At 41.6% G+C, this 27,465-nt stretch overlaps 1 protein-coding gene across 1 annotated transcript; it reads left to right on the top strand.

The window, feature by feature from the left end:
- Positions 1-182: 182 nt before the first annotated feature.
- Liph (lipase H) lies at positions 183-27,465 on the top strand. Its single transcript, XM_027951563.2, has 9 exons — positions 183-548; positions 2,314-2,422; positions 6,711-6,812; positions 9,045-9,134; positions 14,133-14,297; positions 15,841-15,936; positions 18,009-18,120; positions 26,116-26,289; positions 27,378-27,465. Exons 1-9 carry the CDS (start codon positions 261-263, stop codon positions 27,463-27,465), a joined length of 1,224 nt encoding a protein of 407 aa, XP_027807364.2. The 5' UTR covers positions 183-260.

The following is a 27,465-nucleotide window of genomic DNA, read 5'->3' as shown; positions in this document are numbered from 1 at the left end:
TTCTGGTGAAACCAGAGGTTGCTACCTCTGAGCACTGAATCAAGAGAGACTTTGCAGCTTCATTTCAGCTAGATCTAGCCCTCGGCCAGGTGCTGTAAGGAGCATGAGTGCTCCTGTGAGTGAGGGACAGCACCCTCTTGCAGCCTTGGTGTCATGATGCCATTTATTTTTTATTTTCAGATGCAGATGAAACATGCCCTTCATTCACCAGACTGAGCTTTCACAGTGCCGTGGTGGGTACTGGGCTGCAGGTGAGGCTGATGCTCTATACGAAGAGAAACCAGACCTGCGCACAAATCATCAACTCAACAGCTTTTGGGAACTTGAATGTGACCAAGAAAACCACCTTCATTATTCATGGATTCCGGCCAACAGGTTCCGCTCCAGTTTGGATGGGAGACTTAGTAGAGGCTTTGCTCTCTGCAGAACACATGAACGTGGTTGTTGTTGATTGGAATCGAGGAGCTACCACCGTCATATACACCCACGCCGCTAATAAGACCAAAAAAGTAGCCATCATCTTGAAGGAATTTATCGACCAGATGTTGGTAAGAAAGACTTCTCTTGTATGATTTGTGGTTAAATTGAAACTGACTAATTACCTGGAGATTTAAAGCCAAGAGATATCTTCAATGAAAAGGGGGCCAATTTTGTGAAATTCTGCAAATCTAAATAAGGCCCAGGGAGGGCTAGAGAAGGACCCTAAGTAAGGTCCACAGGTATTTTGGTGCAGGTTGTGTACCGCACAGGACACTGATGTAAGGGAGCAGCATTGTCATTGTAGATGTTGTAGATTTACATATTTTTCATGTTTACTATGATAATTTTCCCACATATGACAACAAAGTATCATAGCAAGGGGAAGCTTTCTCTCTCTCTCTCTCTCTCTCATTTGTGACACTGGGCATTGAGTCTAAGGCCTTGTGCATGCTTAAGTGCTCTACCGCTGAGTTACATCCCTAACCTTTTAAAATTTTAATTTAGATTTTTTTTTTTTATACCAGGGATGCTCTCCCACTGAGCTATATCCCTAGACTTTTTTTTTTTCCCCCTTAATTTTGAGATAGGGTCTCACTAAGTTGCCCAGACTGGTCTCAAAATTTGTGATCTTCCTGCCTCAAGTTCTTGAGCCACTGGTATTATAGGCATATACCATTATGCTCAGCTCTTTTTCTAGTTCATATAAAAGTGTCTTATGGGTCAGAGACAGTCTGTCTAGGAGCTTCCCGGTTTAAACATCTAGAGCTTCAACTTTGGTAGCTGTTCTTTCTGCTAGAAGTGCCAGAGCTTTAGTGACCCAGTTATCCAAAACTGATCTGATGAGATAATTAATGTTTCTAGAAGACTTACAAAGGTCAGAAATTAAATTTATTTAGTGACCCACCTCATGCATTGTTCCTTTTAACAACAGCAACAATGACAAGTGGCATGAAATCAAGAAGATAGGTGACATGAGTATTATTCTTATCCAAGCCCCCACCTAAACCACCGTCTAGGGAGAAGAATATTTGAATGATTCGGGACAAGCTGTCCCAGTAGCCTATGGGTAGTGTGGTCCACCTCTCCAGGTTTTTCCCTTGTTTCCTTCCCTCTCCATGGTGACTTCATTCTCTGGGCCAGGATGAAGATAAGGGTGTTCATCAAATTCTACTGTCATCCCTTTCCCCAGTCTGCTTAGGGCTGGGGCTGGGGCTCAGTGGCAAAGTGCTTGCCTAGCTCATGTAAGGCACTGGGTTCGATTCTCAGCACCACATAAAAATAAATAAATAAAATAAACAACGTACTGTGTCCATCTACAACTAAAGATGTGTCCACTTAGTTTCTAGCAGAAGCATGAGTGGGAGTCAAATGGTAATCCCAACAACTTGGGAGGCTGAGGCAGGAGGATTGCAAGTTTAAAGTCAGCCTCACCCTGTCTCAAAATAAAAAATAAAAAGGGCTGGGAATGTGGCTCAGAGGTTAAGGGCCCCTGGCTTTAATCCTCAGTACAAACAAAAACAAAAACAGTGTGAGTGGACTCACCATGACACAAAGGTTAAGGTACAAGTTTGGGGTTGGGCTGGTGGGTTTGAATCCTGCTCTACTATGCTTTCAACTTCCCTATCTCTACCACGATTTCAGTGAGCCTCAGATTCTTCGCATAATGAAAAGAATAGTATTTATATTGTGGGGGTCTTGTGACATTTAAATGAGACCATAGATGTAAGACACTTAGAAATATTTCTCCAAAGTCAATAGGTAGGAAATTTCTCCAAATGTAGTCAATTCCTTGACTCTTCAGAATGTGTAACTATGGACTTGTTGGAATTCCAGGCGGAAGGAGCTTCTCTTGACAACATTTATATGATTGGAGTAAGTCTAGGAGCCCACATATCTGGATTTGTTGGAGAAATGTATGATGGGAAGTTGGGGAGAATTACAGGTAAGACTCCTGTGGGTCTGTGGGGTGTAGCTTGGGCCAGGTGGTCACTGGGGGGATATTACACAGGCAGTCCTAGTCCTCGGATTTGAAGCCAGCTCTTCCAATTATCTAACCTCTCTAAGCAAGGACTTCATTCTGCAAAAGATAAACCATAATAATGTTAACCTCAGGTTATTATTTAATCAAATATATGTAAAGCACTTTACAAATTGTATGCCTCAGATAAGATGGGTGGTGACTTAATTTCTCTTATACCTAGGAAAACTGCAATGTCCTGGGGAATTTGATCTATTTGACCTGAAAAGAGTCTTCTTCCTTTATTTAATCTAGAATGTGGAACTATATACCTAGAACATCACGGTCCCCAGAAGTAGTCTCATGGTAGGAAAATGATATCGGAATTTTGATTGCTGAGCCTGACTCTGTAAATATCAGTTTTCCAGCAAACACTGAATGAAAACACTCAGAAATGCAGCAGGTTAAACCCCAAACAAAGACTCCCTTGCTGGGATCTCTTACCTAGAGCTTAGTAACTTTCCACAGCTATTCACAAAGGGCTGAGGGTAAGGGTGGCTCTCTATTTCCAAGACCTTGACCTCTCCCATTCTTTTGAGGTACTGGGGTGCTTTACCACTGAGCTACAGCCCCAACTCTTGCCCTGGGCAAGTCACTTCTATCCCTGTGACTCGGTGTCCATCTCTCTGTCTCTGTCCCTATCTGTTTATCTCCCTCTCTCTTTATCTCTTTTTCTCTTTCTCCCATACATGCACATCTTACATTGACTGGCATCAATTCTGGCTATGTATTTTAGGTCACATTGTTTGTCCTGGTTATTTGTTTAAATTTCGCTTTAATCTGAAGGTTCAGGATTCCTCATCTTGTTTAATCTGCTTTCTTGGGGAAGCAAATTGTTTTTTTAGTTTGAAAATGTATTGTTACTATTTTTGGAAAGCAAGGTGTCTTTAAAATTTTTCCTCCTGTAAAAAGGTCAGATGGCTTGAGTTTGAATTTGTGGGAATTAAAAAGAGAGAGAGAAAAAGAGGCAGAGGAGAGAGGAAGGAAGGAAAGAAAGAAAGAAAGAGGAAGAGAGGGGAAGAGAATAGAAAAAGAGACAGGCTGATAAGCAGGTCCTGATTTGTAGCAATTGCTGATTTTCTGGGGTCTAAAACTCCCACCACGACTGATCTCAAGCTACCAACATGACATCAATTGAGCAGAGTCTGGGTGGAGATGAACAACATTTGTTCTGCAGCCCACCATGTCTCGTTCTATCTGCAAGTCAGGTGCACCCCTAAGCCTCCCAGCCAATCAGTTCCCACAATTACTTTGAAAGTGAACTACAACAGGTGATGTCTCTAACCATGGAAATTCCCAGGCCAGCCTTCCTTTCACTCTGGGCCCATGTGACCCTGCCCCGTAGCCTGGACTCAGCTGATCATCCACAGCTCCCTTTTCAACCTCCATATTCTCTGAATCCCTAGGTTAGTCTCCATCTTCCCCAAGAGCAGCTGAGGCAGAAAGCATTTCCCCTCCCTACTCCCCTTCCTCGGCCTTGCCTGGGTGGGCTCACTGGGTTTCAGGGTGGGAATGGAACCTGTAACCTAAGGACACAATTCACATCTCACTCCCATGGATCAGATGGCTCTGTCTATTACTTACCTTGGTGGTCTTGATGGCTGCTTGATGCTGTGTTTTCAATTTCTTTCTTTCTTCTGCCCCTCTTTTTGCCTCTCTCCACGAATATCTCTTGGTTTTTCCTCTCATAGCAAGTCAAACACTCTACCACTGAGCTACATCCCCATCCCCTATCTTTAACTTCTCCAAGAGAAGATGATGGATGGTGAATGGGTTGCAAACATTTCAAGTACCTGGATAATTTGTGAATACTTTAAATTTGATTCTCAAACTTGACTGTAAGTTTGCATGAAACTTGCCTTGGGGTGCTGGAGAAAATGCCAATGGGGTGGCCTGAGTTGGAGGTAGGAGTCTGTATTTTTGTTTCATATATATATATATTTGATGGTCCTTTATTGTTATTTATTTATATGTGGTGTTGAGAATTGAACTCAGTGCCTCACACATGCTAGGCAAGCGCTCTACCACTGAGCTACAACCCCAGCCGAGGAATCTGTATTTTTAACCAGAAAATATAGATGGTCTGAGCTCCACACTTGGAGAAACTATAGAGTAACCTCTAGTCCCATATGACCACCAAGTACTTGAAATGTGGTCAGTGCAAACTGAAATCTGTTGTAAGTGTGAAATACACATTAGCTTTAGAAGACTGAGAAGAAGAATAACAAAAAACACAGAATATAGAAAATATTAAGTTTTTTACTGGTTACATGGACATGACAATATTTTGCATTAAATAAAATGTGTTTTTGTTTTGGTGGTGCTTTATGTCTGTCTGTTCATACCATGTGCAGGGTTCTTGGGGGTTTTTTTTTGTTTGTTTGTTTTTAAGTGCAGGGGATTGGCCAGGGATTCTTAACCACTGAGCCACATCTCCAGCCCTTTTTATTTTTTGTTTTGAGACAGGGTCTTGCTCAGTTGCTTAGGGCCTCACTAAATTGCTGAAGCTGGCTTTGAACTTGTAACTCTTCTTCCTCAGTCTCCCGAGTTGCTAGGTTTACAGGTGTGAGCCACCATGCCTGGTGAGCGCGCATATTTTTGGTCAATTTTTTGACTGACATTGTCAGCTGATCACTTGCTATGGCATATCACTATGGATATTATAAGTCCAAGTTTTTTGTGACAGTCCTGGTTTGTACCTCTTGTCCTGGTGTGATTATGAACAGTGCCCTCACACTCTCAAAATTGCCCTGTTCTAGATGTTTTCTCTGCCAGTGACCTGGAGGTTGCTGTAAACTGGGGCTCTCATTCTTCATTGTCTTAGACAGGAAGTAGTGCTGTCTGATGTGAGGAGGGAGGAGGAGCTTCCTGGTGGGGGACACATTCTTTCTAAAGCTATGTTGTATTGAAAACAACATATGGACTGGGTGTTTGCCCATCTCCTCCCACACCAGTTTCAGTTGGGAGTGGACAGAAGAGGAAGAAAGGCTGGGAGGGGGAAGATAAGAAAAGAGGGTAGATAAATAAATGGCTCCAGGAAGCAGAAGTGCATTGGGAGAGGAGAAATGGAGAGATTGAAGCTAGAACCAGGAGAGTTAAAGGAAAGAGGCTCAAGTTGGATTTTATATGTAACACGGGGGATGGGAGATGTCATCTAAAATGACATTTGTAGGGACTAGGGGTGTAGCTCAGTAGTAGAGCAGAAACTTAGCATGTTCAAGGTCCTAGGTTCAAACCTTAGCACCCAAAACAAAAATTTTAAAAAGCGATATTCACAGGTTAAAGCTTCAAGGAAGATGTCCCTTGAGATCTTCACTTTACATAGGGCTCTAATAAGTGCCTTTTTGAGCCTCTGGATTTTTTTTAAAAGTTTTTATTTTGTGGTTACAATATCATAGGGGCTGCTCCCCTATGTTTCGAGTTATTTCACAGTGATGTGAGAAACGCCCAGCTAATATTGACAAGATGTTAATGTTAACATTAATATTGGCAAGAATTGAGTCCAGGCACTTATGGAGTGGGTGATATCTGCGGTATCTACAGGGACTGGCAACCTCTTTGATACCTGGCTTGGCCAGTGAGCTTTGCCCTTTCCTGTTGAGCTTGCTAAGCTCTGTGTGGTGAAACCAAGAGCTCAACACCCAGAGGAGGTTGCCCCAAGAGGCAGGGCTCGCCTCATGATGCTTGATCTCCCCAAACCTCAGTTCATTCATCTATAAAATAGCTGCCCTGCTTCTCTGGCAGGTTTGCAATGCAAATTAATGAGCTGGGATATGAATACCAGTGAAGCTATAAAGGAGTTTTATTAATAACAAGAAGGAAGGACTGAATGGGGTTTCTGGATCACCAAAAATGAGATAAAATAAGATATAGCATTTAGTTTTTCTCTTTTATGCACCCTGTGGTGCTTTTTTCCTGAGGAGCCAGTGTATCCCCGCCACTGCCCCCTTGTGTGGGGAGCTCTGCCTGGGCTGTGCTTCCTTCTGAAGTCAGGGTACGGTTCACAGGGCTATGGTCAAGGTAACCATCTCTACTGTGGGAAATAGCTGCAGGGCTGTGGAAAGGAGTCCTGACAAAGCAGGATGGGAATGTGAGTGCTCGCCCACCCGAGGGGAGCCTGCAGCCTGTGAACCATCCTCCCTGGGAGGCATCAGAGGCACAGTGCCAGTGACTCATGGAATGAGGCTGCCAAGCCACTCTGTTTTCCTTCCAGGTCTCGATCCTGCGGGCCCTTTATTCAACGGGAGGCCCCCCCAGGACAGATTAGATCCCAGCGATGCGCAGTTCGTTGATGTCATCCACTCCGACACTGATGGTAACATTCCTGTCTTGGTGGGTTAGTCGCCCCCCAGACCCACAGAATCCCCCTGGGGCAGATTGTCATGCAGGGGCAGAGCGGGTTTCTCCAGCTGCCTTTTTCCTACCAGGCAGGTTCCAAATCTGCGGAAACATTGAAAGGAAGAGGTAGCTGGTGTAACCAGACCCCTGGATCCATGCTGCAGTGGGGATGATTTTCCCATGGTCTTTTTTTCCCCTTTTTTTGGGGGGGGGGGGTACCAGGGATTGAACCACTGAGCCACACCCCCATCCCTATTTTGTATTTTATATAGAGAAAGGCTCTCACTGAATAGCTTAGGGCCTTGCTGGCTTTGAACTTGCAATCTTCCTGCCTTAGCCTCCCCAGCTGCTGGGATTACAGGCATGAGCCACTGTGCCTGGCCTTCCCAGGGTCTTTTATCTTAAATATACCATTGTGCCCAATCACAGTCAGGCCAGTTTGCATCCCACGTGAACAGTGTTTCCATATATGCAACTGGGTTTGGATGCATAATTTCCTGGGTGTGTTGGTTACTTCTCATTATTTCCTTAAGCTGAAAGGCGAGTTCAGGTGTGTGTCTCTCCACACAGAGCAATCCTCCCACCAACAGCTCTCAGCTGTCTGAATCTTTCAGGCCATTTCTGTCTTTCAAGATGCTGATTTTGCATCATGGATTGTTGGCATATGCCATGGAGGCTGGGGTGATGTTCAAGGATGGGTGTCTACTATACACAGATGTCTGGGAGAGGAAGTGGAGTACATGTTTGAGAAGGACAGAGAGAAGTGGTCATTTAAACATTATCTTCTTTATAATGCCATCACCTTGACCCGGGGCTGGGGATGCAGCTCAGTGGTAGTGCAGCTTGCACTAGGATGCACAAGGTCCTGAATTTGATCCCCAGCACCACAAAACAAACCAACCCCTGACCCTCTCTCCTGGGCATTTAGTGTGGTATTCAACAGTTGTTTGACTTAAAAGAACCCTCTTGGTAAAGCAGCTGCATTGTTATTGTGGAGTTTGTAAGGTATTACTTAAGTGCAGTACTGCAGTGCCATTTGGATGCCCAATGGAATAAGGCAATTCACTTTTTATTCTTGGAACATGGAGTCTGAAGGAAAAAGTATAAGTTTTGCAGTCCCGACAGATGTGGCCTCAGATCCCAGGATTCCGTTCTTTCTAGTGATGTCATGTTAATTTCTTAAGTCTTCTGAGCCTCTATCGTTATTTCATATGAATTTGCCAGTGGCCACTGTGCAGACATGTGAACATTGAAAAGAAGTTCTTTAAAACATCTGCTGTCATACCCACAGAGACATGTAGGTTCTCACTCTATAATAACTGTGATTAATACCATGATGCACTGTGTATATCTGTGCATATCACATGTGTATATATAGATCTAAAATCTTATATTCATTTATTTGAGACAGGGATTTTTTCACTGTCTTGCCCAGGTGGATCTTGAACTCCTGATTTTAGCATTTCTCCTGCCTCAGGTTCTGGGACGACAGGTGTGAGCCACCACGTTCAGATTATCAATAATCTTCAATAGGTTTTGTTTTTGGTTTTGGTTTTTGGTGTTGGTGCTGGGAATAGAACCCAGGGCCTCCCTCATACTAGCCAAGCACTCTAACCCCAGACCCCAGTAATATCTTAATCAAGCATTTAACTGATTATTTTAGGGCTACATGATTAAAGAAAATAAGCAGTTATTAAATTTGCAATTTTTCAGGACCTCATTATCTAATATTGTTTTTAAACTTTCTACTGTCCTGGATCCTAAATTTCAAAAAATTTTGCCTACTAAGTAAAAATTATTTTTTTCTATTTCTTATTCATTAAAGATTTGTACAGTGCAAATTCAAGGCTCAGGAAGCTCATGACAATTGGAGGGTCCCAGCCAAATGTAAGGAAAAAAATATATGATTTTGTCAGCCTTGCTGTGAATGAGTAACCAAAATCCCTATGTTTTTAGAAATAGTGGAATTAAATTCCATTACCATTTGCTCAATCACTTAATAATGGAATGGATGATAGTGGAATTTACTTCCTGCTTTCCAACTAACTAACTGGGTTGGTAACTTTGGGAAAAACATTTAAATAAGTATACCAATAATTATATAACAACAACAATAATGATCCAAATCCTGCCTATGTCTGGCAGGCAAATGAGCTATGAGAGGTGAATGAGTTAAAGCAGTGTGAAAGCATAGTGTGTTCTCTTTTAGCACTGGGCTACAAGGAACCGCTAGGAAACATAGACTTCTATCCAAATGGAGGATTGGATCAACCTGGTTGCCCCCAAACGATATTTGGAGGTAAGTGCAGGTACTTTATATTCTGTAAAATAGTGGATTGAAAAGTACAATTTAAAAAATCTGATATTATCTTCATGGAGTAGTTTTGAATAGAAAACTTTTTTTTTTCTGAGAAGATAGCAGTGGTTTAAATATAAATTATAAATTGCAAACTTAGCTCCTCAAAACAAAAAAATAGGGAGTTGAAGGGCAACATTAAAAGTGAGGTGGGGGATCAATGTTTATAGCAACTCAATTCACCATAGTTAAGCTATAGAACCAACCTAGGTGCCCTTCAACAGATGAATGGATACAGAAAATGTGGTTTATATACACAATGGAATATTTACCATAAAAAAGAATGACTTTATGACATTTGCCAAAAAATGGATGAATCTTGAGACTATTATGCTAAGCGAAATAAGCCAATCCCAAACAACCAAAGGTCAAATGTACTCTCTGATATGTGGTTGCTAACACACAACAAGGTGGGAGGAGGGGAAGAATAGAAGTTCAGCAGATTAGACAAAGGGGAATGAAGGGAAGGGAGAGGGGGACAGAAATAGGAAAGACAGTGGAATGAATCTGATATCACTTTCTTATGTACATATGTAAATATACCACAGTGAATCTCTGCATCATATACAACCACAAGACTGGAATCCTAATTAGAATAGGATAGACTATAATAGATAGACTCTGTATTTGTATAGATATGTCAAAATATACTCTACTGGGCTGGAGTCGTAGCTCAGTGGTAGAGCACTTGCCTAGCATGTGTGAGTCACTGGGTTCGATCCTTAGCACCACATAAAAAATAAATAAATAAAAGTAAAGGTATTGTGTAAAAAATAAATTCTACTGTCAAGTATAACGAAAAAGAACAAAGAAAAAATAAGTGAGGGTCTGGGTTGTAGCTCAGTGGTGGAGCACTTGCCTAGCATGTGTGAGGTACTGGGTTTGATCCTCAGCACCACATAAAAATAAGTAAACAAACAAACAAATAAATGGTATTGTGTCCATCTACAACTTAAAAAAGAAAGTGAGGTGGAGGATAGATTTTAAAGTCCAACCCCTAGTGCTCTAAGTATATATTTCGTCACTGCTAGAGAAAGTCAAACAACTATGGAAATGATTCTAGAAAAAGGATGGTCTTGGCATGAAAAGGTAGTTGTCTATGGCCCCAGCTGATTGACATAGTGTTTGAAAGTGATCCGGCTGAAATGGCACAAGCAGGGATACCCATGTTGTACCATAGTGAGGTTCAAATTGCATCCTGTGAGATAGTGTAACCATATCCACAAACAGCCAAAGAAAATGTGCTTTGCTGGTAAAGGACATCCCCCATATTGTTATCAACTCCACTGTTTCTCCGTGACTTTTTTCTCTTTTGGTTCAGGGGACTGAACCCACTCTACCACTGAGCTACATCCCCAGCCCAACTCCCTTGTTTCTGCAAAAGGAAGTTCCAGGAACAAAACAATAAGTGTTGGCTTGTCAGGTTTGACTCCAGTCCAGCTTGGCCCGTGCCAGCCCCATGCTTCGTCCTTCTTACCCCAGTTGATGTCTCTGTTCCTCACTGATCTGTTGTATGGGCACAAGTGAACCCTGGAGGAATAGAAAACGCTGTGATCTGATGCAGCAACCAGTGCCTCTCCAAACCACTCGCAACCACAGCTCCTCTTTTCGTGGGGTTACTGTTTCCTCTTCAGATCCTTACCCACACTGATTGCCCTTTTGTGTAATTAAGCCTCTGTTTTGAGTGACATCAGTAATTCATTATCTCTAGTTCTTTTGACACCCATCTCTGTGTCTCCTCAACCTCCTGTCTCACCATCGCACCACCTGGCACCCGCTGGCACCCCCTGGGAGCTAACTTGAGTCCTGCCTGTAACCTCTTCTTGTCCGTTCATGACTTCTAGTGCCCACTCCTATCATTTAGCCCCTCCCACTTCACTCTTGTATTGGCAACAGATCCCTGCCACTTGGCTACTATGGGGAATGCCCTGTGCACCCCCAGACCTCTTAGAGGTGAGCTAGATTGGACTTTCGTCCTACCTGAGAGAGCCATTTTATCTATCTTCATCTGAGTTTACACGGCCAGTGTTCACCCTCATGTTCCCTCCTGACCCAGGGTAGAGGCATCCCACTCCCTTTCCAACATGCTCTCCTCTGCTGACCCTCCTTGGGAGCTTCCCCTATCAGTTACTCCCTAATGTCTTCTTTTCCTAGTGTCTGTACTTGTTCTTTTTCAGTGGCTCCTATCCTCAGCCTTTGGCTTATTGTCTTTGTTGTAAATCTGTAGGGAATCTCTGACCACTATTGAAATTTTTCTCCTCCTTTTCAGTGATCAAACCATGCAACGAGGGTCTTCATTTCTGTTTCCATCTCCTGAGTGTCCTATGCTAACCCACACCTCCCCACTTTCTACCCACACTGCTTTGCTGGAGGTGACTTCTTTAAGTTCAGCGCAGCCTCCCAATCACCAGATAACCCAGGGTCCTTTTCCCAGCTTCAGCTTTCCATAAGTTCTCCAGCTTCCGGTTCCACTAAGCCTGCACTAAAACTCTCCCCTTCTTGCTTCTGTGTCATCGGGTGATGTCGTCTGGCTGTTCTTTCCGTGGTTGCTCTTTTGAGGGCTCTCTGAAAGTACCTCCCCTCAGGCTGGGTCATCTGATTTTCATTTCACTTTCCCTTTTTTTCCTTAAATATTTTATCTATATTTCCAAGTTCAGAATTCACTATGAAAGTAGAAGGGGTAGATTCTGATCTAATTGACTTCTATCCACCCTGGACTCTGCTCCACCCAACAGCCCAGACCTGTTTAGGAAGACTTCACTCTTAAGTGACCCACTTCCATGAAGCTGCTGCCCTTTGGTGCCCACTTATAGTTGAGGTCAATTTCAGGGAGGAGATGCTCGTGGGAGGATTTACAGCCCAGGCTCATCCTTTTTCTTATGTGATCTTCCTCCTCAGAGGGGTGTGTGTTTGAAGTGTGTGACATGCATGTAGGTAATTGAACCCAGGCCCTCCTGCATGCTAGTCAAGTGCTCTGCTACTGAGCTACACCCCCAGCCCTCCTCAGATAACTCTTGATTCCCTTCTGTCCTTTTATATCAGCTGATCCTATTCCTTGGCCCTCTGTTATGGTTGTGAGCATTGCAGGCTCACCATGCAGAGTGATTTCTCACAACACCCCTGCCGTTGGGTTTTTGATAAGATAGAAGGTAAATTCATCCTGTGGTCCAGCTAATGTGTCATCAAGAACTACAGCGTCTTAGTAAACCTCAGGCTCAGTCCTTGATTAAGATGTAAGACTATGTGCCATCCCCCACCCTCGTCTCCTCTGCCCTGCTGCGTAGACTCCCAGCCTCTTCTATTCTGCAGCACAGCAGTGGTTCTCAAACTTCAGCATATATCAGAATCATGTAGAAAGCTTGTTAAAACAGCGATCACATTGGCACGTGCAAGGCCTTGTGTTCAGTCCCATTAACAAACCAAATCAAACCAAACCAAACCACAGACTGCAGACAGCTGCAAGCCTCTCAGGGGAAAGTACTAATAATGTCCATTTCTAATAAATTCCCAGGTGATGCTTACACAGCTGGTCTGAGACAGTATTTTGAGAACTTTAGTAGTAGTGCAACAGATAGATCTGAGAGCCCCATAGACCACAGGTGGCAGAATTCCAACTCTGCCTTTTTTAGTAGGTTCTCTGTGCCTCAGCTTTCCTATCTATAAAATGACACTAATATTGCCTCCCTTACAAGATTGTGAGAGCTAGCAACATATTATATAAAGAACCTAGGCTATTATTACCCACCATAGTATTTCTGATTTTGTTTTATTACAGTGATTATAAAAATTTATAGGTTCCTGGCTTTAAAATATTTGAAACAAAGTTGGGATACTTTACTTACCTGTCTGGTCTTTGTCCACTGCCAGGACCTGTTGCTTTTAAAAAAAAAAAAAAAATTTATTTATTTTAACATAAAGAAATTTTCAAGGAATATACACATGTGCAATTTTTAAATGATTTTTTTTAATACAATACCTTTATTTATTTATTTATTTTTATGTGGTGCTGAGAATCAACCCAGTACCTTCCATGTGCCAGGCAAGTGCTCTGCCACTGAACCACAACCCCAGCCTGGCCTGGTTGCTTTTGACATAATGAAAAATGTGGCAGTAATCAAAACTACTCTCTTGCTTTTGACTTTGCAGTCATTGAGATTATTAGGACTTACCTGGAGCAGATGAGGGAACCCATAACAACCAGACTTTTAGTTAAAGCCTTGAGCAGAAATGAGGCAGAAGACTGGATGGGGTTGTCTGCATCTGTAGTCCCAGCTACTCAGAAGGGCTGGGTGTGTAGCTCAGTGGTAGAGCTCTTGTCTAGCATGCGTGAGGCTGTGGATATCCCCAACACTGAAAGAAAAAAAAAATAGACAGAGGGGTTTCAGTGTGTAGCAGAACCTGCTGGAGATTGCACTTCCAAATAATTGGTATTAATTTTCCATGTGCCTGGCACTGTTCTAAGATTTAAAGCTACAATAGTAAATGAAATATGCAAGAATGCTTATTTTGGGAGAAGCAGAGTCAAGTTATTCAAGATAAAAGACTGTATGTGATGAGATCTAATGGTTGTATTTAACAGTGACATTATTTTTTGTTTTTGTTTTTGTTTGTTTTCTGTGTGCTGGGGAGGAGACTCAGGGCCTCACAAATGGTAGGCACCTGTTCTAGCTACTCCAAGCTATACCCCTGGCTCTACAGTATTTAATTAAAGTATATTTGCTTTAACTCCTGTCACAACCTTAATTTAATGTCATCTTTTCTTCTGCCACCTGCCAGCATGAATCCTTATGTATGGCTTTTTGTAAGGACTGAATGGGATCAAGTACATTGGAACTTTCAGAGCCATGCAGGAGATGAGAAATTGTGTGTGTAAAACATGTGATGTTCTTCTTTTAAATGCTTCTACTGCTCTATCCTTGAATCACTCCCTTTCCAACTAAGGAATAAAGTATTTCAAGTGTGACCACCAGAGGTCCGTGTACCTGTACCTGGCTTCCCTGAGAGAGGACTGTGAGATCACCGCCTATCCCTGTGACTCCTACAGGGACTACAGGAACGGCAAGTGCACCAGCTGCGGCACACCAGAGCAGTCCTGTCCCGTCCTGGGTAGGTCCAAAGCGGTTTCCCCCTCTGCTTTGGTACAAATTTTTGGTACAAATCCCAGAACCATTTTGCTATCTAAAAATGGCTCCAAAATTGTTTTCTAACAACAACAACAATTTAAAAAACCCATAAAACATTCTAGGCAGCTTTTTTGAGCCAACTTTCTAGTCTCCTAATTACAAAAATTGGTAGAAGAGCAATCTGTGTAGGATTCCACCCAGCAGGTAGCGCAGCCTACTCAGAGCACAGCCACATTACACAGCCTGTTCCTGCGAGGGCTGGAACACCCTCTCTACTGGGCAAGGGTCCACAGTGAGACAGAGACCTTCTGCCAGATGACATAGCTGAGTGGTCCCTTCTAACTAGTGTCCATAAATGCCTTTACTGACAGCTGGGCATGGTGGCTCACATCTGCAGTCCCAACTACTTGGAGACTGAAGCAGGAGATTAAAAGTTCAAGACCAGACTAGGCAACTTAGTGAAAGCCTGCCTCAAAATAAAATGTAAAACAAGCTGGAGATGTATGTAGCTTAGTGGTAGAGTGCCCTAGTTCAATTCCACTATGGGGTTTGGGGTGGGGGATGCCCTCACTCCATCCTCTGGCTCTTATGGGTATACAGGGCTGGGGTGGGGTCAAAGATGCCATGGGTACTGCTTGGATATTTACTAGGGGTTGGTGGAAATATCCTAAGTGGTTAAAACTATGAAAGTGGAAAGCCATGAGGATTTTCTGATTTTTCCTAAAAGGAAATCCAAGTTAACAGCAGGACATACTATACATAGGGGTTCTCAACCCTGATTGTACATTAGAGTCACTGAGAGAGGGTGATTTTTTTTTTTTTTTTAATAGCAGTGTCTGTGTCCTCTGCCCTATCAGTTAAGTCAGAGTCTGGAGGCCATAGGAGAGAAACAGGTCGTAAAACAGCACCCAACCTTGCCTCCTGCAGGCATAGATATAAAGGGAGACATTCACCTGCTTGGTGATATAGTTATCTGGCAAGCCCACATTCTGTACAATATTCTGTAATAATAAAACGTTCTTCAAGAAAGCCCAGGGTCTGGGGGGTGCAGCTCAGTGGTAGAGCATGTGCTTAGCATGCATGAAGCCCTGGGTTCTATTTCAAGAACTGCCAACCCCCCAAAAATGGAAAATAAAAAAGCACCTTGCCTTGCAATAATGATGCTATTTTAGGTCTAAACCTAAATCTGTTTTAATGTAGAAAATGAATGTATTACTGTAAAACATCAGTCCTATTTTTAGTTCAAAACAGTGTGCTGCTCCCCATCCCCCTACCAGGTTAACTGAGAACCAGTAAAGGGGTCAAAGCCATTATAGGGTCCTTCTGCACCCCAGCTCTTAGGGATGGAGACAACCGGCAAGAATGGTGGTCACTGGGGTGACACTGTCCTGGACCCTGCAGTGCTCACATGGCGCTGGCAGGTTGTCTCTGTGGTGGCTGCAGGTGTCTCAGTGTGCTCACCCCTTTGTTGCTTTCATGTTTATGTAACCCGTGTTCACGTTACGTTTTTCCAACTTGTTTTATAGGCTATTATGCTGACAATTGGAAAGACTACTTAAAGCAGAAAGATCCTCCGATGACTAAGGCGTTCTTTGACACAGCTGAGAAGGAGCCATTCTGCAGTGAGTGGTGTTTGACTGACCCTTTTATTGTGGGGATGGTTGAGTCTCAGCTTCCTGGCTGCTTCTTGGCAAATGAAGGGCGTGGTAAAGCTTGGAGTTTGGAGCTGGAAGGGCCTAGGTAGAATCCTGATTCTATCACATAATAGCTGTGAGACCTTGGTCAAGTCTTCTAACCTCTGTGGGTCTCAGGGTCCTGGTTGGCTAAGTGGAGATAATAATGCCTATCTTCTGGGCTATTAGGATTAAAACATCAATAAATCAGTGTTGCTAGCATCACCAGTGGCCATAGTAACCACTAAGATATTCCAGGAAATCACTTGATTCCTCAAGAGACATGATGGACATTGGGGCTAGGAAAATTAAGGTGGCAGGCACATCTTACGGGTCAGTCCTAGCTCTACAGCAACCATGACAAATTCAAGACATCAAGAGGTTGAGTATTCCAGATGGAAGGACAGCAGTTGATTAAATGCTCTATATGCCGTCAGGATTTGCCTGGGAAGATGTATGCCTTTCTTGCAATCTTTTTTTTTTATTGTTGTTGTTGTTTGGTATTGTTGTTGTTGAGCACCAGGGGTGCTCAACCACTGAGCTGAGCCACATCCCCAGATCCTCTTTTTTTAAAATTTGGGACAGGGTCTAAGTTCTAAGGACCTTGCTAAATTGCTGAAGCTGGCTTTAAACTTGTGATCCTCCTGCCTCAGCCTCCAGCCACCAGTAACACAGTCATGTGCCCCCATGCCAGGCCTTCCTTGCAATCTTTTACTCCTTATCACTTTTCTTGGGAGCAACTGTCCTAAAAGACAGCAGATCCCTGGGTTTCCCTCTTTCTTTGGAGCCATACATGGCAGCCCAGGGTTGGGCATCTGCCTCATCTCTATGGGGCAATCCCCTGAGCAATAAGGGCCATGAAAGGACATTCCAGAGCTGGCCTTATCTTCACGGAACCATCATCTTCCTGAGTCTCTTTCACTTTCCTTGCAAGTCTGACCAAGAGAGAGCAAATCTGCCTGTCACGTAGAGATCCTTATCTGCCCCAAACCACTTGACCTTTAAGAGCAAATAGTAAGGAAGAAAAAATAGTTCTCTGAATGCATTGTGTATCATTTATTCAAGAGGAATTATTGGGTGCCTGTAAGATTTACTGAAGGGATTATAAAAAGTAATAACGATTCATTGTTGTAGTATATTTTAATTCTACCTTGTTTTCTGATTTTTTTTTTGTTATTGATGGACTTTATTTTTATTCATTTATTTACATGCAGTACTGAGAAGAGAACCCAGTGCCTCACACATGTGAGGCAAGTGCTCTACCACTGAGCCACAACCCCAGCCCTCTGATCTTGTTTTTTAACCCATTTTTCAGGCAATATGTACATAGATGTACTCATCTTTACCACTTTTTTTCACTTTGTATTTACAGTGGAGCATGATGGGTTATGATGGAGAAAGTCCAGAGCATAACAGGGACTCAAAGAAAGGAGAACTGACTTAGTCCGAGGGCCAGGGAGGGGCTCCTAGAGGAAATGACATTAAGCTGAAACCCAAAGGACAACTTCGCAAAATGGGCCATTAAGGATGTCCAGGCACAGGGAAGGCCCAAGAGCAAGAGAGAGCTTGGTAGTGCAGGAGGTGTGGGTGGCATGGCAGAGGTAGGAAGGAGACTTCAAGGTGCACCAGGTAGGTAGTAGACATGACTCAAATTATGGAAGACCTTGTTGGCCATGGAGTATCTCCAAGTGGCAACTTGATCATTTTAGCATAAGATGGGCTGGATGGAAGTGAACCAATCACATGTAGCCATAGGCCAGGAGACCTTAATCCATTTGGTGGGAACCTGGGATGCCTGAACATGGTGACTGGGTCCCAGTGAACTCTGATGTCACTCATGCCATTTTTGCCAAAGAAAAAAAAAAAAGAACAATAGAAAATATTGCCCCGGATCTTTTCAGAGAAACTTCAAAGGAAGAGAAAAGGAAACTCAATTATTAGGGATGTTGGGCTTCCAGGAATCGGCCCTCCAGTGGAGCATTTGGGGCTACCTCTTATTATGTTCTCTCCCTGTTCTGCAGTGTATCATTACTTTGTGGACATTATATCTTGGAACAAGAACATCAGAAGAGGGTCTATTACAATCAAATTAAGAGACAGAGATGGAAATACCACAGAATCTAAAATCGATCAGTAAGTTGAGCTGCAATAGTTTGCCATTTGCTATTTTCCTCTTGGCTTGAGAAATTAAATCCCAGATATACCTATTTTCTTATTTATAGGTTTGTGCTTTCCCTTGTCCTACAAAAAATATAAGGGGACATGTTGTTTACTTGCTTTCCCCGCTCTTGATCTCTCAGGCTCTCTACAAATGTATTGGCACAAGTGATTTCTTTTCTTCCTTCCTTTATTCCTCCTTCCCTCCTTTACCTTCTTCCTTTCCTGCCACAATCCCTTTTTCTCTTCTAACTCTTCCTCTGGTTGAACATTTAATTACAAAAGTTTTTCTTGCTTACCATAAAGGTTCAAACAACTATGATGATTTAATCATTCCACATTTTATATACATGTATCAAAACCTTACATTGTACCCCATATATATATACAATTATGATTTTTTTCAATAAAAATAATCATTTTAAAACTATAAATGACCAGGCATGGTGGTGCACACCTATAATCCAAGTGACTCTGGAGGCTGAGGCAGGAGGCCGACAAGTTTGAGGCAAGCCTCAGCAACTTAGCAAGGCCCTCAGCAACTTATTGAAACCCTGTCTCAAAAACTGAAGAGGGCTGGGGATGTATGTTTTAGTCAGTTTTGTATTGATGTGACCAAAAGACCTAAAAGAGAACAACTCAGAGAAGGAAAAGTCTATTTTGGCTCATGGTTTCAGAGGTTCAGTCCACCGTCAGCCAGGGTCATAGTTTTGGGCCCAAGATGAGGCAGAAATTCATGTTGGAAGGGCATGGTGGAGGAAAGCGGCTCAGGAAGCAGCAGCCAGGAAACAGGAGAGTTCTACTCACCAGAGAAAAAATATAACCTCAAAAGCCACACCCCCAGTGTCCTACTTCTTCCAGCCACACTCTGTATGGCTACAGTTATCACCTAGTTAATCCATAGGTTATGACTCTCATGATCTAATCACTTCACCTGTGAATATTCTTGCATTGTCTCATACATGAGCTTTTGGGGGATACCTCATTTCTAAACCATAACAATATAGCTCAGTGATAAATCACAGCTGGATAATTCACAGTACTAAAAAACAAAAACACACAAATAAAAAACATAAAGGGATATGCCACATAAAAGTACAAGTTCTCACCCACTCCCCCCAATAGGCCCACCTCCAAAGTCCAAAGGCACCCACCACATACATATGCCTATCCTTTTAAGAGCTATACAAGTAGAAAAGTATAGGACATAAATATAACATGTACATATATATTTCTGAAACTCAAAATATAATTTGCAGTAAAAAAATTAAAGACACCCTTAAAATTCAGCAATGGGGAAATAATTAAATATTCTCATGTAATAGAATATTATTCATATATTGAAGTTTTATGATATATATTACATGAAAGCTTATAATATGCCAAGTAAAAAATGTAGAATTATATAAAGATTTAAATTAGCTCCATCATGTAAAAGTAATAAAAAAGAAACTTGCTAAAATATTATATTGCTATTTAGGTGGTGAGACTCATAGCTGCTTTTTTTTTTTTTTTAACAAGTTCTCTTTAGTATTCCGTTTTCTATGATGGTGTGTATAATTTTTTAAAGTTTTAAAATAATTAGCACTTTTAAAAAATCTATTACTTCTATAACCATGTTCTAACTCTATGTTTAGTATTTTGAAGAACTGTCAGACTGTGTTCCAAAACAGTTGTCCTATTTCACATCTCCACCAGCAATGTATAAGGATCCAACTTCTTCACACACTTGCCAGCACTTATTTTTGTCTAAATTTTTTTTTTATTGTGGTAAAGATGCATAACACAAATAACATAAACTTTACCATCTTTTTTGTTTTGGTTTGGTTTTGGTACTAGGGATTGAACTCAGGGACACTTTACCACTGAGCCACATCCTCAGCCTGTTGTTTGTTTTTGTTTTTTTAGGACATGTGTACTTTTTTGTCTTTTTTATTGGCACACAGTTGTACATAATGGTGGGATTTGTTGTTACATATTAGTATACGCACACAATATAGCAATATAATTTGGCAAATATCCTCCACAGAGATTTCCTCCTTATTTCCCCTCCTCTCACTCCTTAGTCCCTTTCCTCTACTAATCTCCTTTTATTTTCATGAGATCACCTCTCATCTTTCTTTTCCTTTTTCTTCTCTGGCTTTATATGAGAGAAAACATATGACCCTTGACCTTCTGTCTTTGGCTGATTTCACTTAACATAATGGTTTCAAGTTCCATCCATTTTCCTGAAACTACATTATTTCATTTTTCTTTATGACGGAATAAAATTCCATTGTGTATATATATCACATTTTCTTTATCCATTCATCTGTTGATGGGCATCTAGGCTGGTTCCACAGTTTGTCTATTGTGAATTGTGCTGCTATAAACATAGGTCTGCATGTATCACTATAGTATGTTGACTTTAATTCTTCAAGATATATACCAAGGAGTGGTATAGCTGGGTCATCTGGTGGTTCCATGTCTAGTCTTTTGAGGAATCTCCACACTGATTTCCCTAGTGGTTGTATTACTTTATAATACCACCAACAGTGTAAAGTGTTCTATTTTCTCCACATCCTCTCCAGCATTTATTATTGTTTGTATTCTTGATGACTACCATTCTGACTGGTATGAGATGAAATCTCAGTGTAGTTTTTATTGGGGGGTGGTACTGGGGATTGCACTCAGGGACACTCAACCACTAAGCCACATCCCCAGCCCTATTTTCTATTTTATTTAGAGACAGGTTCTCACTAATTTGCTTTGAACCTTGCTGTTGCTGAGGCTGGCTTCAAACTCGAGATCCTCTGTCTCAGCCTCCCGAGCCGCTGGGATTACAAGCGTCTGCCACTGAGCAGGGCCTCAGTGCAGTTTTGATTTGCATTTCCCTAACTGCTAATGATGTTGAACATTTTTTTCATATACTTGTAGGCCATTTATATTTCTTTTGTGAAGTGTCTATTTCATTCATTTTTCCATTTATTAATTTGGTTTTTTGGTGTTACATTTTTTTGAGTTCTTTATATATTTTAGATATTAATCCTCTGTCAGAAGTGTAGCTAGCAAAGATCTTTCTCCCACTCTGTAGGTTCACTCTTCACATTCTTGTTTTTTCTTTCCTGTGAAAAAGCTTTTTAATCTGATTCCATCCTATTTATTAACTCTTGTCATTATTCCCTAAGCTTTAAGGGTGCTATTGAGAAAGTCATTCATTGTCCATGCCTACACATTGGAGTGTTGACTATATATTTTCTTCTAGGAGTTGCCTAGTTTCTGGTATAATTCCTAGGTCTTTGATTCATTTTGAGTTGGCTTTTTGTGTAGGGTGATAGATAAGGGTCTAGTTTCATTTTTCTACATATGGATAACCAGTTTTCCCAGCACCACTTATTAAAGAGGCTGTCTTTTCTCCAATGTATGTTTTTGGCACCTTTTTCAAGGATCAGATGACTGTAGATGTGTGGGGTCGTCTCTGTGTCTTCTATTCTGTACCATAGGTCTATGTGTCTCTTTCTATGCCAGTACAATACAGTTTTTGTTACTATAGCTCTGTAGTGTAATTTAAAGTCAGATATTGTGATACTTCCAGCATTGCATTTTTCCTAGACTTGCTTTGACTGTTCTGGGTCTTTTATTGTTCCAAATGAATTTTAAGACTGTATTTTCTAGTTCTGTGAACAATATTATTGGTGTTTTGATGGGGATTGCATTGAATCTGTGTATTGCTTCTAGTATTGGTAGCATGGCCATTTAACAGTATTAATTCTGCCTATCCATGAGCGTGGGAGGTCTTTCCTTCTTCTAAGATCTTTTTCAATTTCTTTCTTCAGTGTTCTATAGTTTTCATTGTAGAGGTCTTTCACCTCATTGGTTAGATTTATTCCTTTTTTTTTTTTAAGCTATTGTGAATGGGATTCCCCCCCTCCCCGATTTCTTTCTCAGCAGATTCATTGTTGATATATAATAAAGCTATTGATTTTTTAAAAAAAATATTTTTAGTTGTAGGTGGACACAATGCTTTTATTTATCTATGTGGTGCTGAGTGTTGGAAGCCATGTATGAATTATAGGTTCATTTGAGCCATTACAAGACGGCAGGGGGGTGGGTGGGGAGTGGGGATGTGGCGGGTGTGGGGTGGGCTGTGTGTGTGGAGGTTGCTTTTCTGAGAACTCCTGGTGTGAATCTACCTGTTGCCAATTGTTCAGATTACAGCTGACACCGTACCTTACGTATGTTCAAATGCAGCCCCCAGTGGGGGGGTGTGTGTGTGTGTGAGTGTAACCTCCCTGGCTCCAAACAAGTTGCTTTTCACATCTTTATCCTGTTTTCCTCAAGAAGCTTGCCACAGTGAAACCTTTTGATGTATTTCCCTTAAATAAAAAATTTGGACCTTTTTCTTTGTTCAGTTCCTGCTCCTATCAGGGCTGGAAGACCCACCAGGCACCCAGCTTTTAAAAAACTATTTTCTGTCTATTATCTTCTGTTCCTTATTATTTTCAGACTTTTTATTTTCCCTCAAAGCAGAAATCTGCTCTGTCAGGGTGCTGGTAACCCCAGCAGAACCCAGTGCCTCACATGTGCTAGGCAAGTGCTCTATCACTGATCTACGTTCCAGCCATTTATTTATTTACTTATTTGGTACCAGAGGTTGAACTCAGGCACACTTGGCCACTGAGCCACATCCCAGCCCTATTTTGTATTTTACTTAGACAGGGCCTCACTGAGTTGCTTAGTGCCTTGCTGTTGCTGAGGCTGGCTTTGAACTTGGGATCTTCCTGTCTCAGCTTCCCGAATGCTAGAATTACAGGCATGTGCCACTGTGCCCAGCTCAGCTATTGATTTTTGCATGTTGATTTTGTAACCTGCTACTTTGCTGAATTGTTTATTAGCTCTAGCAGTCTTTTGGTGGAGTGTTTTGGATCTTCTAGGTATAGAATGGTATCATTTGCAAACAGGGATACTTTTACTTCTTCATTTTCTATTTTTATTACTTTTATTTTTTTCTCTTGCCTAATTGCTCTGGCTAGAATTTTTAGTACTATATTAATATAAGTGGAAAGAGTGGACATCTTGTCTTGTTCCAGATTTTAAAGGAAACACTTTCATTTTTCCCCCCATTTACTATGAAATTGACGTGTGTGTGTGTGTGTGTGTGTGTGTGTGTGTTTGTGTGTGTGTGTGTGTCTCATTTATGGTGTTGAGGTAGGTTCCTACTATTTCTAGTTTTTTCAATGTTTTTATCATGAATGGGTGTTGAATTTTCTCAAAAGCTTTCTCTGCATCTATTTAGATGATCAAGTGATTTTTGTTCATAGTTCTATTTATGTGATGAATTACATTTATTGATTTGCATATATTAAACCATCTTTGCATCTCTATCCCCAACCCAGCCCTTTTTATGCTTTGTTTTGAGACAATCTTACTAAATTGCTGAGGTTGGCATTGAACTTATGATCCTCCTGTCTTGGCCTCCCAAGTAGCTGGGATTATAGGTGTGTGCCATTGTACCTGGCCAAGTTTATCATTTTAATCAATTTTTGGTGTACCATTCAGTAGTTAGTGTATTCATGTTGTCATGAGACAGATCTCTAGATTTTTTTTTTCATTTTGCAAAGCAATAATTCTGTACTCATTAAACAACTCCCCTTTCCTTACTCTTCCCAGCCCCTAGTAAACACTATTTCTCTTTCTGTGAATTGGACAATAGTAGATAGCTCACATAAGAGGAATCAATACAGTATTTGTCTTTTTGTGACTGGCTTATTTCACTTAGTATAGTATCCTCAAGATTCGTTGATATTGTAGCATGTGACAGAATTTCCTTCATTTTTAAGGCTGCATATTATTCCATTATATGTATCGACCATGTTTTGTTTACCCCCATTCAATTATTGATGGATGCTGGTGCCTGCTTTGAATTATTTTGGATGTTCAAAGTGGAATGTCTGGCCCATGTGGTAATTCTATTTTTGACATGCTGTCATCCAATTTCCCATGACTGTTGCATCATTTTCTGGTCCCACCGGTACTGCACCAGGGTTCCAATTTCTCCACATCCTCACCAACACCTGTCGTCCTAATGGGTGTGAAGTGATTCTATACCTATGGAATTTTTTCATCATTCCCTGAAGCACTTCCTTCCTTTTGGGCACACAGACAGTCTTAGGATCACCTTGCACTTTCCCTGCCCCAGCCTGGGAGTCAACTCTTTCTCCAGGAAACCCTGGTTTCTTTTAGTGGAGATGGTATTTAGGAACCAAAATCTGGGCTGAAAGTGGTAGTGCATACCTGTAATCACAGCTGCTTGAGGGCTGAGGCAGGAGGATTGCAAGTTCAAAGCCAGCCTCAGCAACTTAGTGAGGCTCTAAGCAACTATGTGGCTCAGGGGTCATGCGCCCTGGGATTCAATGCCCCATGCCATATATATATATATATGGGTACCTTCTGTATTTCAAGACTCAGACTTGATTCCATTGGGGCTGGGATGACAGATACCTGCTTACATCACTAACCCTCCAAATTAAGAATCATTTCTGATGTGAGCCCATTGTTCCTGAGCCTAGGAGACTCCTCGGCTCTCTGTGACCTCCTCTTCCAGCTCTGCAGTGGGACAAGGACTGTGCTGAACCTCCCCAGTGATTTCTCTTGGGACCTCTGGGGTTCCATGTATAGAAAACATCTTCACATACTTGAGGAAAGTACTAGAACATAGATTTAGCCTAAGGTTCATCTTGAGAGACAGGACTAAAAAAAAAAATGTGCTTAAGGATAACTTCTCTGTTAGTGTCCAGTTTGGCTAGAAATCTCTGTGTGTCTCTAGCAATGCAGTTTAATGAAAAGACCATAACTTTGAACTTGGAGTTGAGTTCGTAACCCCTGTCTTGTGGGGAACTTAAGCTCTTCAAGCAGCTTTTGCCCTGTCTGTAAAATAGGAAAAAAAATACCCACCTTGCAGAATGTTTCAGGGATTGGAGAGATGTGTCAAAAGATGAGGACACCAGCTGGGTGCAGTGGCGCACACCTGTAATCCCAGCGGCTCGGGAGGCTGAGGCAGGAGGATTGAGAGTTCAAAACCAGCTTCAGCAATTTAGTGAGGCCCTAAGCAACTCAGAAAGACCCTTTTTCTAAATAAAAATTTTTAAAAAGGACTAGGGAGGGCAAGGATTGGAGCTCCGAGGCAGAGCGCTTACCTCACATGTGTGAAGCATTGGGTTCGAGCCTCAGCACCACATAAAAATAAATAAATAAAGACATTGTGTCCATCTACAACTAAAAAAATAATTTTTAGAAAAAGGGGTCCAGGGGGAGCTGGGGATGTGGCTCAAGCGGTAGTGTGCTCGCCTGGCATGCTTGCGGCCGGGGTTTGATCCTCAGCACCACATACAAACAAAGATGTTGTGTCCCCCGAAAACTAAAATATAAATATTAAAATTCTCTCTCTCTCTCTCTTCTTTTAAATTTTTTTAAGTTCTTTTTAGAGAGAGAGAGAGAGAGAATTTTTTAATATTTATTTTTTTAGTTTTCGGCGGACACAACATCTTTGTTTGTATGTGGTGCTGAGGATCGAACCCGGGCCGCACGCATGCTGCCAGGCGAGCGCGCTACCGCTTGAGCCACATCCCCAGCCCTCTCTCTCTCTTTCTAAAAAAAAAAAAAAAAATGGGGGGGGGTCCAAGGATGTGGCTCAGTAGTTAACTCCTCTGGGTTCAATCCCTGGTACCGCCCCCCCCCCCCCCCCCCCCCGCCAAATAAATAAATAAATAAAGACAGGAGCACACTGCCTGGTGCACAGCATTCTTCTCTGATGTCACTTTGGGGTAAGTAGATTCACTTAGGCAGTTGCCTGGACTTGGTGGACATGAAATTCAGCAAGTGCAGGAAATGGGGCCAAGTAGTAGGCTGTGTACCAATGATTTGCAGGCTGCAGAGCTGCTTTCTCTCCTTAGTCATCTATACTCATTTCTAAATGTTATTTCTTTTTTCCAGTGAACCAGCCACGTTTCAGAAATATCATCAAGTGAGCCTGCTTGCAAGATTTAATCAAGATCTGGACAAAGTGGCAACAATTTCCTTGGTGTTCTCTACAGGATCTGTAATAGGCCCTAAGTACAAGCTCAGGATCCTCCGAATTAGGTTGAGGTCCCTTGTCCATCCAGAGAGGTGAGCCTCAGGCAAGGTTTACCAAAGATTTTGTTGGATCCTCGGCTTCTTCGGATATTTTAATGGAACTTCTTCATTCACAGGGAGGGGAGTTAGGGGTTTTCCAAAAATAGTCTCCATTTGAAACAAGTTGCTCAGTAATCCAAGAAATTTATACTGGCATGTGCTTAAAGATAAATGGCCCAGTAACCCAAGGAAATAATGGTGTTACATGCTTAGAGTTACATAATTTCCTCCCTAACCACCCGTGTTCCTTGTAGTTGACAGTTTGTTGTAGAAAAGAAATTTTGTATCATTCAGCAGACTGAGAAAACAGAGATTAATATATATAAGGTTAAAGAAAAATTGGATTTTTTCCCTTTGACAATGTCAATATTATGTGTTAAATTTGATAAGTACATTGAGAATCTCCTTATTCTTAGAAAATACACACAGAAGTGTTAAGAAATATTGAGGAGCAAACAACCTATTATCAACGGATTCAGAAAAAGTGAATGTGTGTGCATAAAGAGAGAGAGGGGATTTTTTTTAAAGTACAGGGCTATATTTGTATGTTTTGTGATAAATGCCACTCTACCATGTGGTCTTAACTTTTAATCTGTGGGCGGAAAAAGAGACAGGCAATGATGTAATCAGCAACTTTTTCTTGAAGGTTAAGGACACCCTAAAATATTTAATACAAATTTCCTCTAAGAGAATAGTCATTACATCTTAAAATGGTGGGATTTTTTTTTGTACTTTCCTAATTTTCAAAGAGATAACATGCCAATTTTATAAAGTCTGGAAAGTACAGAAAGTGTTAGGAAGCAGGAAAAGATCACTCCTAATATCATTCAGAAGTAACCACTGTTAACAGTTTTGGTTATTTCTATCGTTGCTTTTAGACCTAGTTGAAGTCAGATGGGGATAACATTTTATGTTCTGCTTTCTGGCTGTGGATGTTTTACTTACCGGAAGCGTTTTTCCTATTCCATTAGAAACATCTGCTGCATAATTTTATATCCTAAGGATATAATGCAGTTGACTTGACAAGAACGTGGTATTGCTATGATTTTATTGACAAGGGTATTTCTGTCGTGTTTTCCCAGGCCCCAGTTATGTCGGTATGATCTTGTCCTGATGGAAAATGTCCAGACAGTCTTCAAACCTATTCTCTGCCCCAAGTTGCAAATGTAA

Source organism: Marmota flaviventris, chromosome 8 (assembly GCF_047511675.1).
Source record: "Marmota flaviventris isolate mMarFla1 chromosome 8, mMarFla1.hap1, whole genome shotgun sequence".
In the NCBI taxonomy this organism is placed as follows: domain Eukaryota; kingdom Metazoa; phylum Chordata; class Mammalia; order Rodentia; family Sciuridae; genus Marmota; species Marmota flaviventris.
This window is presented reverse-complemented; position numbering and strand designations above follow the sequence as displayed.

What these genes read in the sequence shown, in the direction of transcription:
- Liph (XM_027951563.2), top strand. Translation starts at nt 261, where the DNA reads ATGCTCTATACGAAGAGAAACCAGACCTGCGCACAAATCATCAACTCA. An exon ending in GCAGTCCTGTCCCGTCCTGG is followed by an intron (nt 14,298 to 15,840) that starts GTAGGTCCAAAG and finishes CTTGTTTTATAG; the next exon opens with GCTATTATGCTGACAATTGG. An exon ending in TCCCTTGTCCATCCAGAGAG is followed by an intron (nt 26,290 to 27,377) that starts GTGAGCCTCAGG and finishes GTGTTTTCCCAG; the next exon opens with GCCCCAGTTATGTCGGTATG.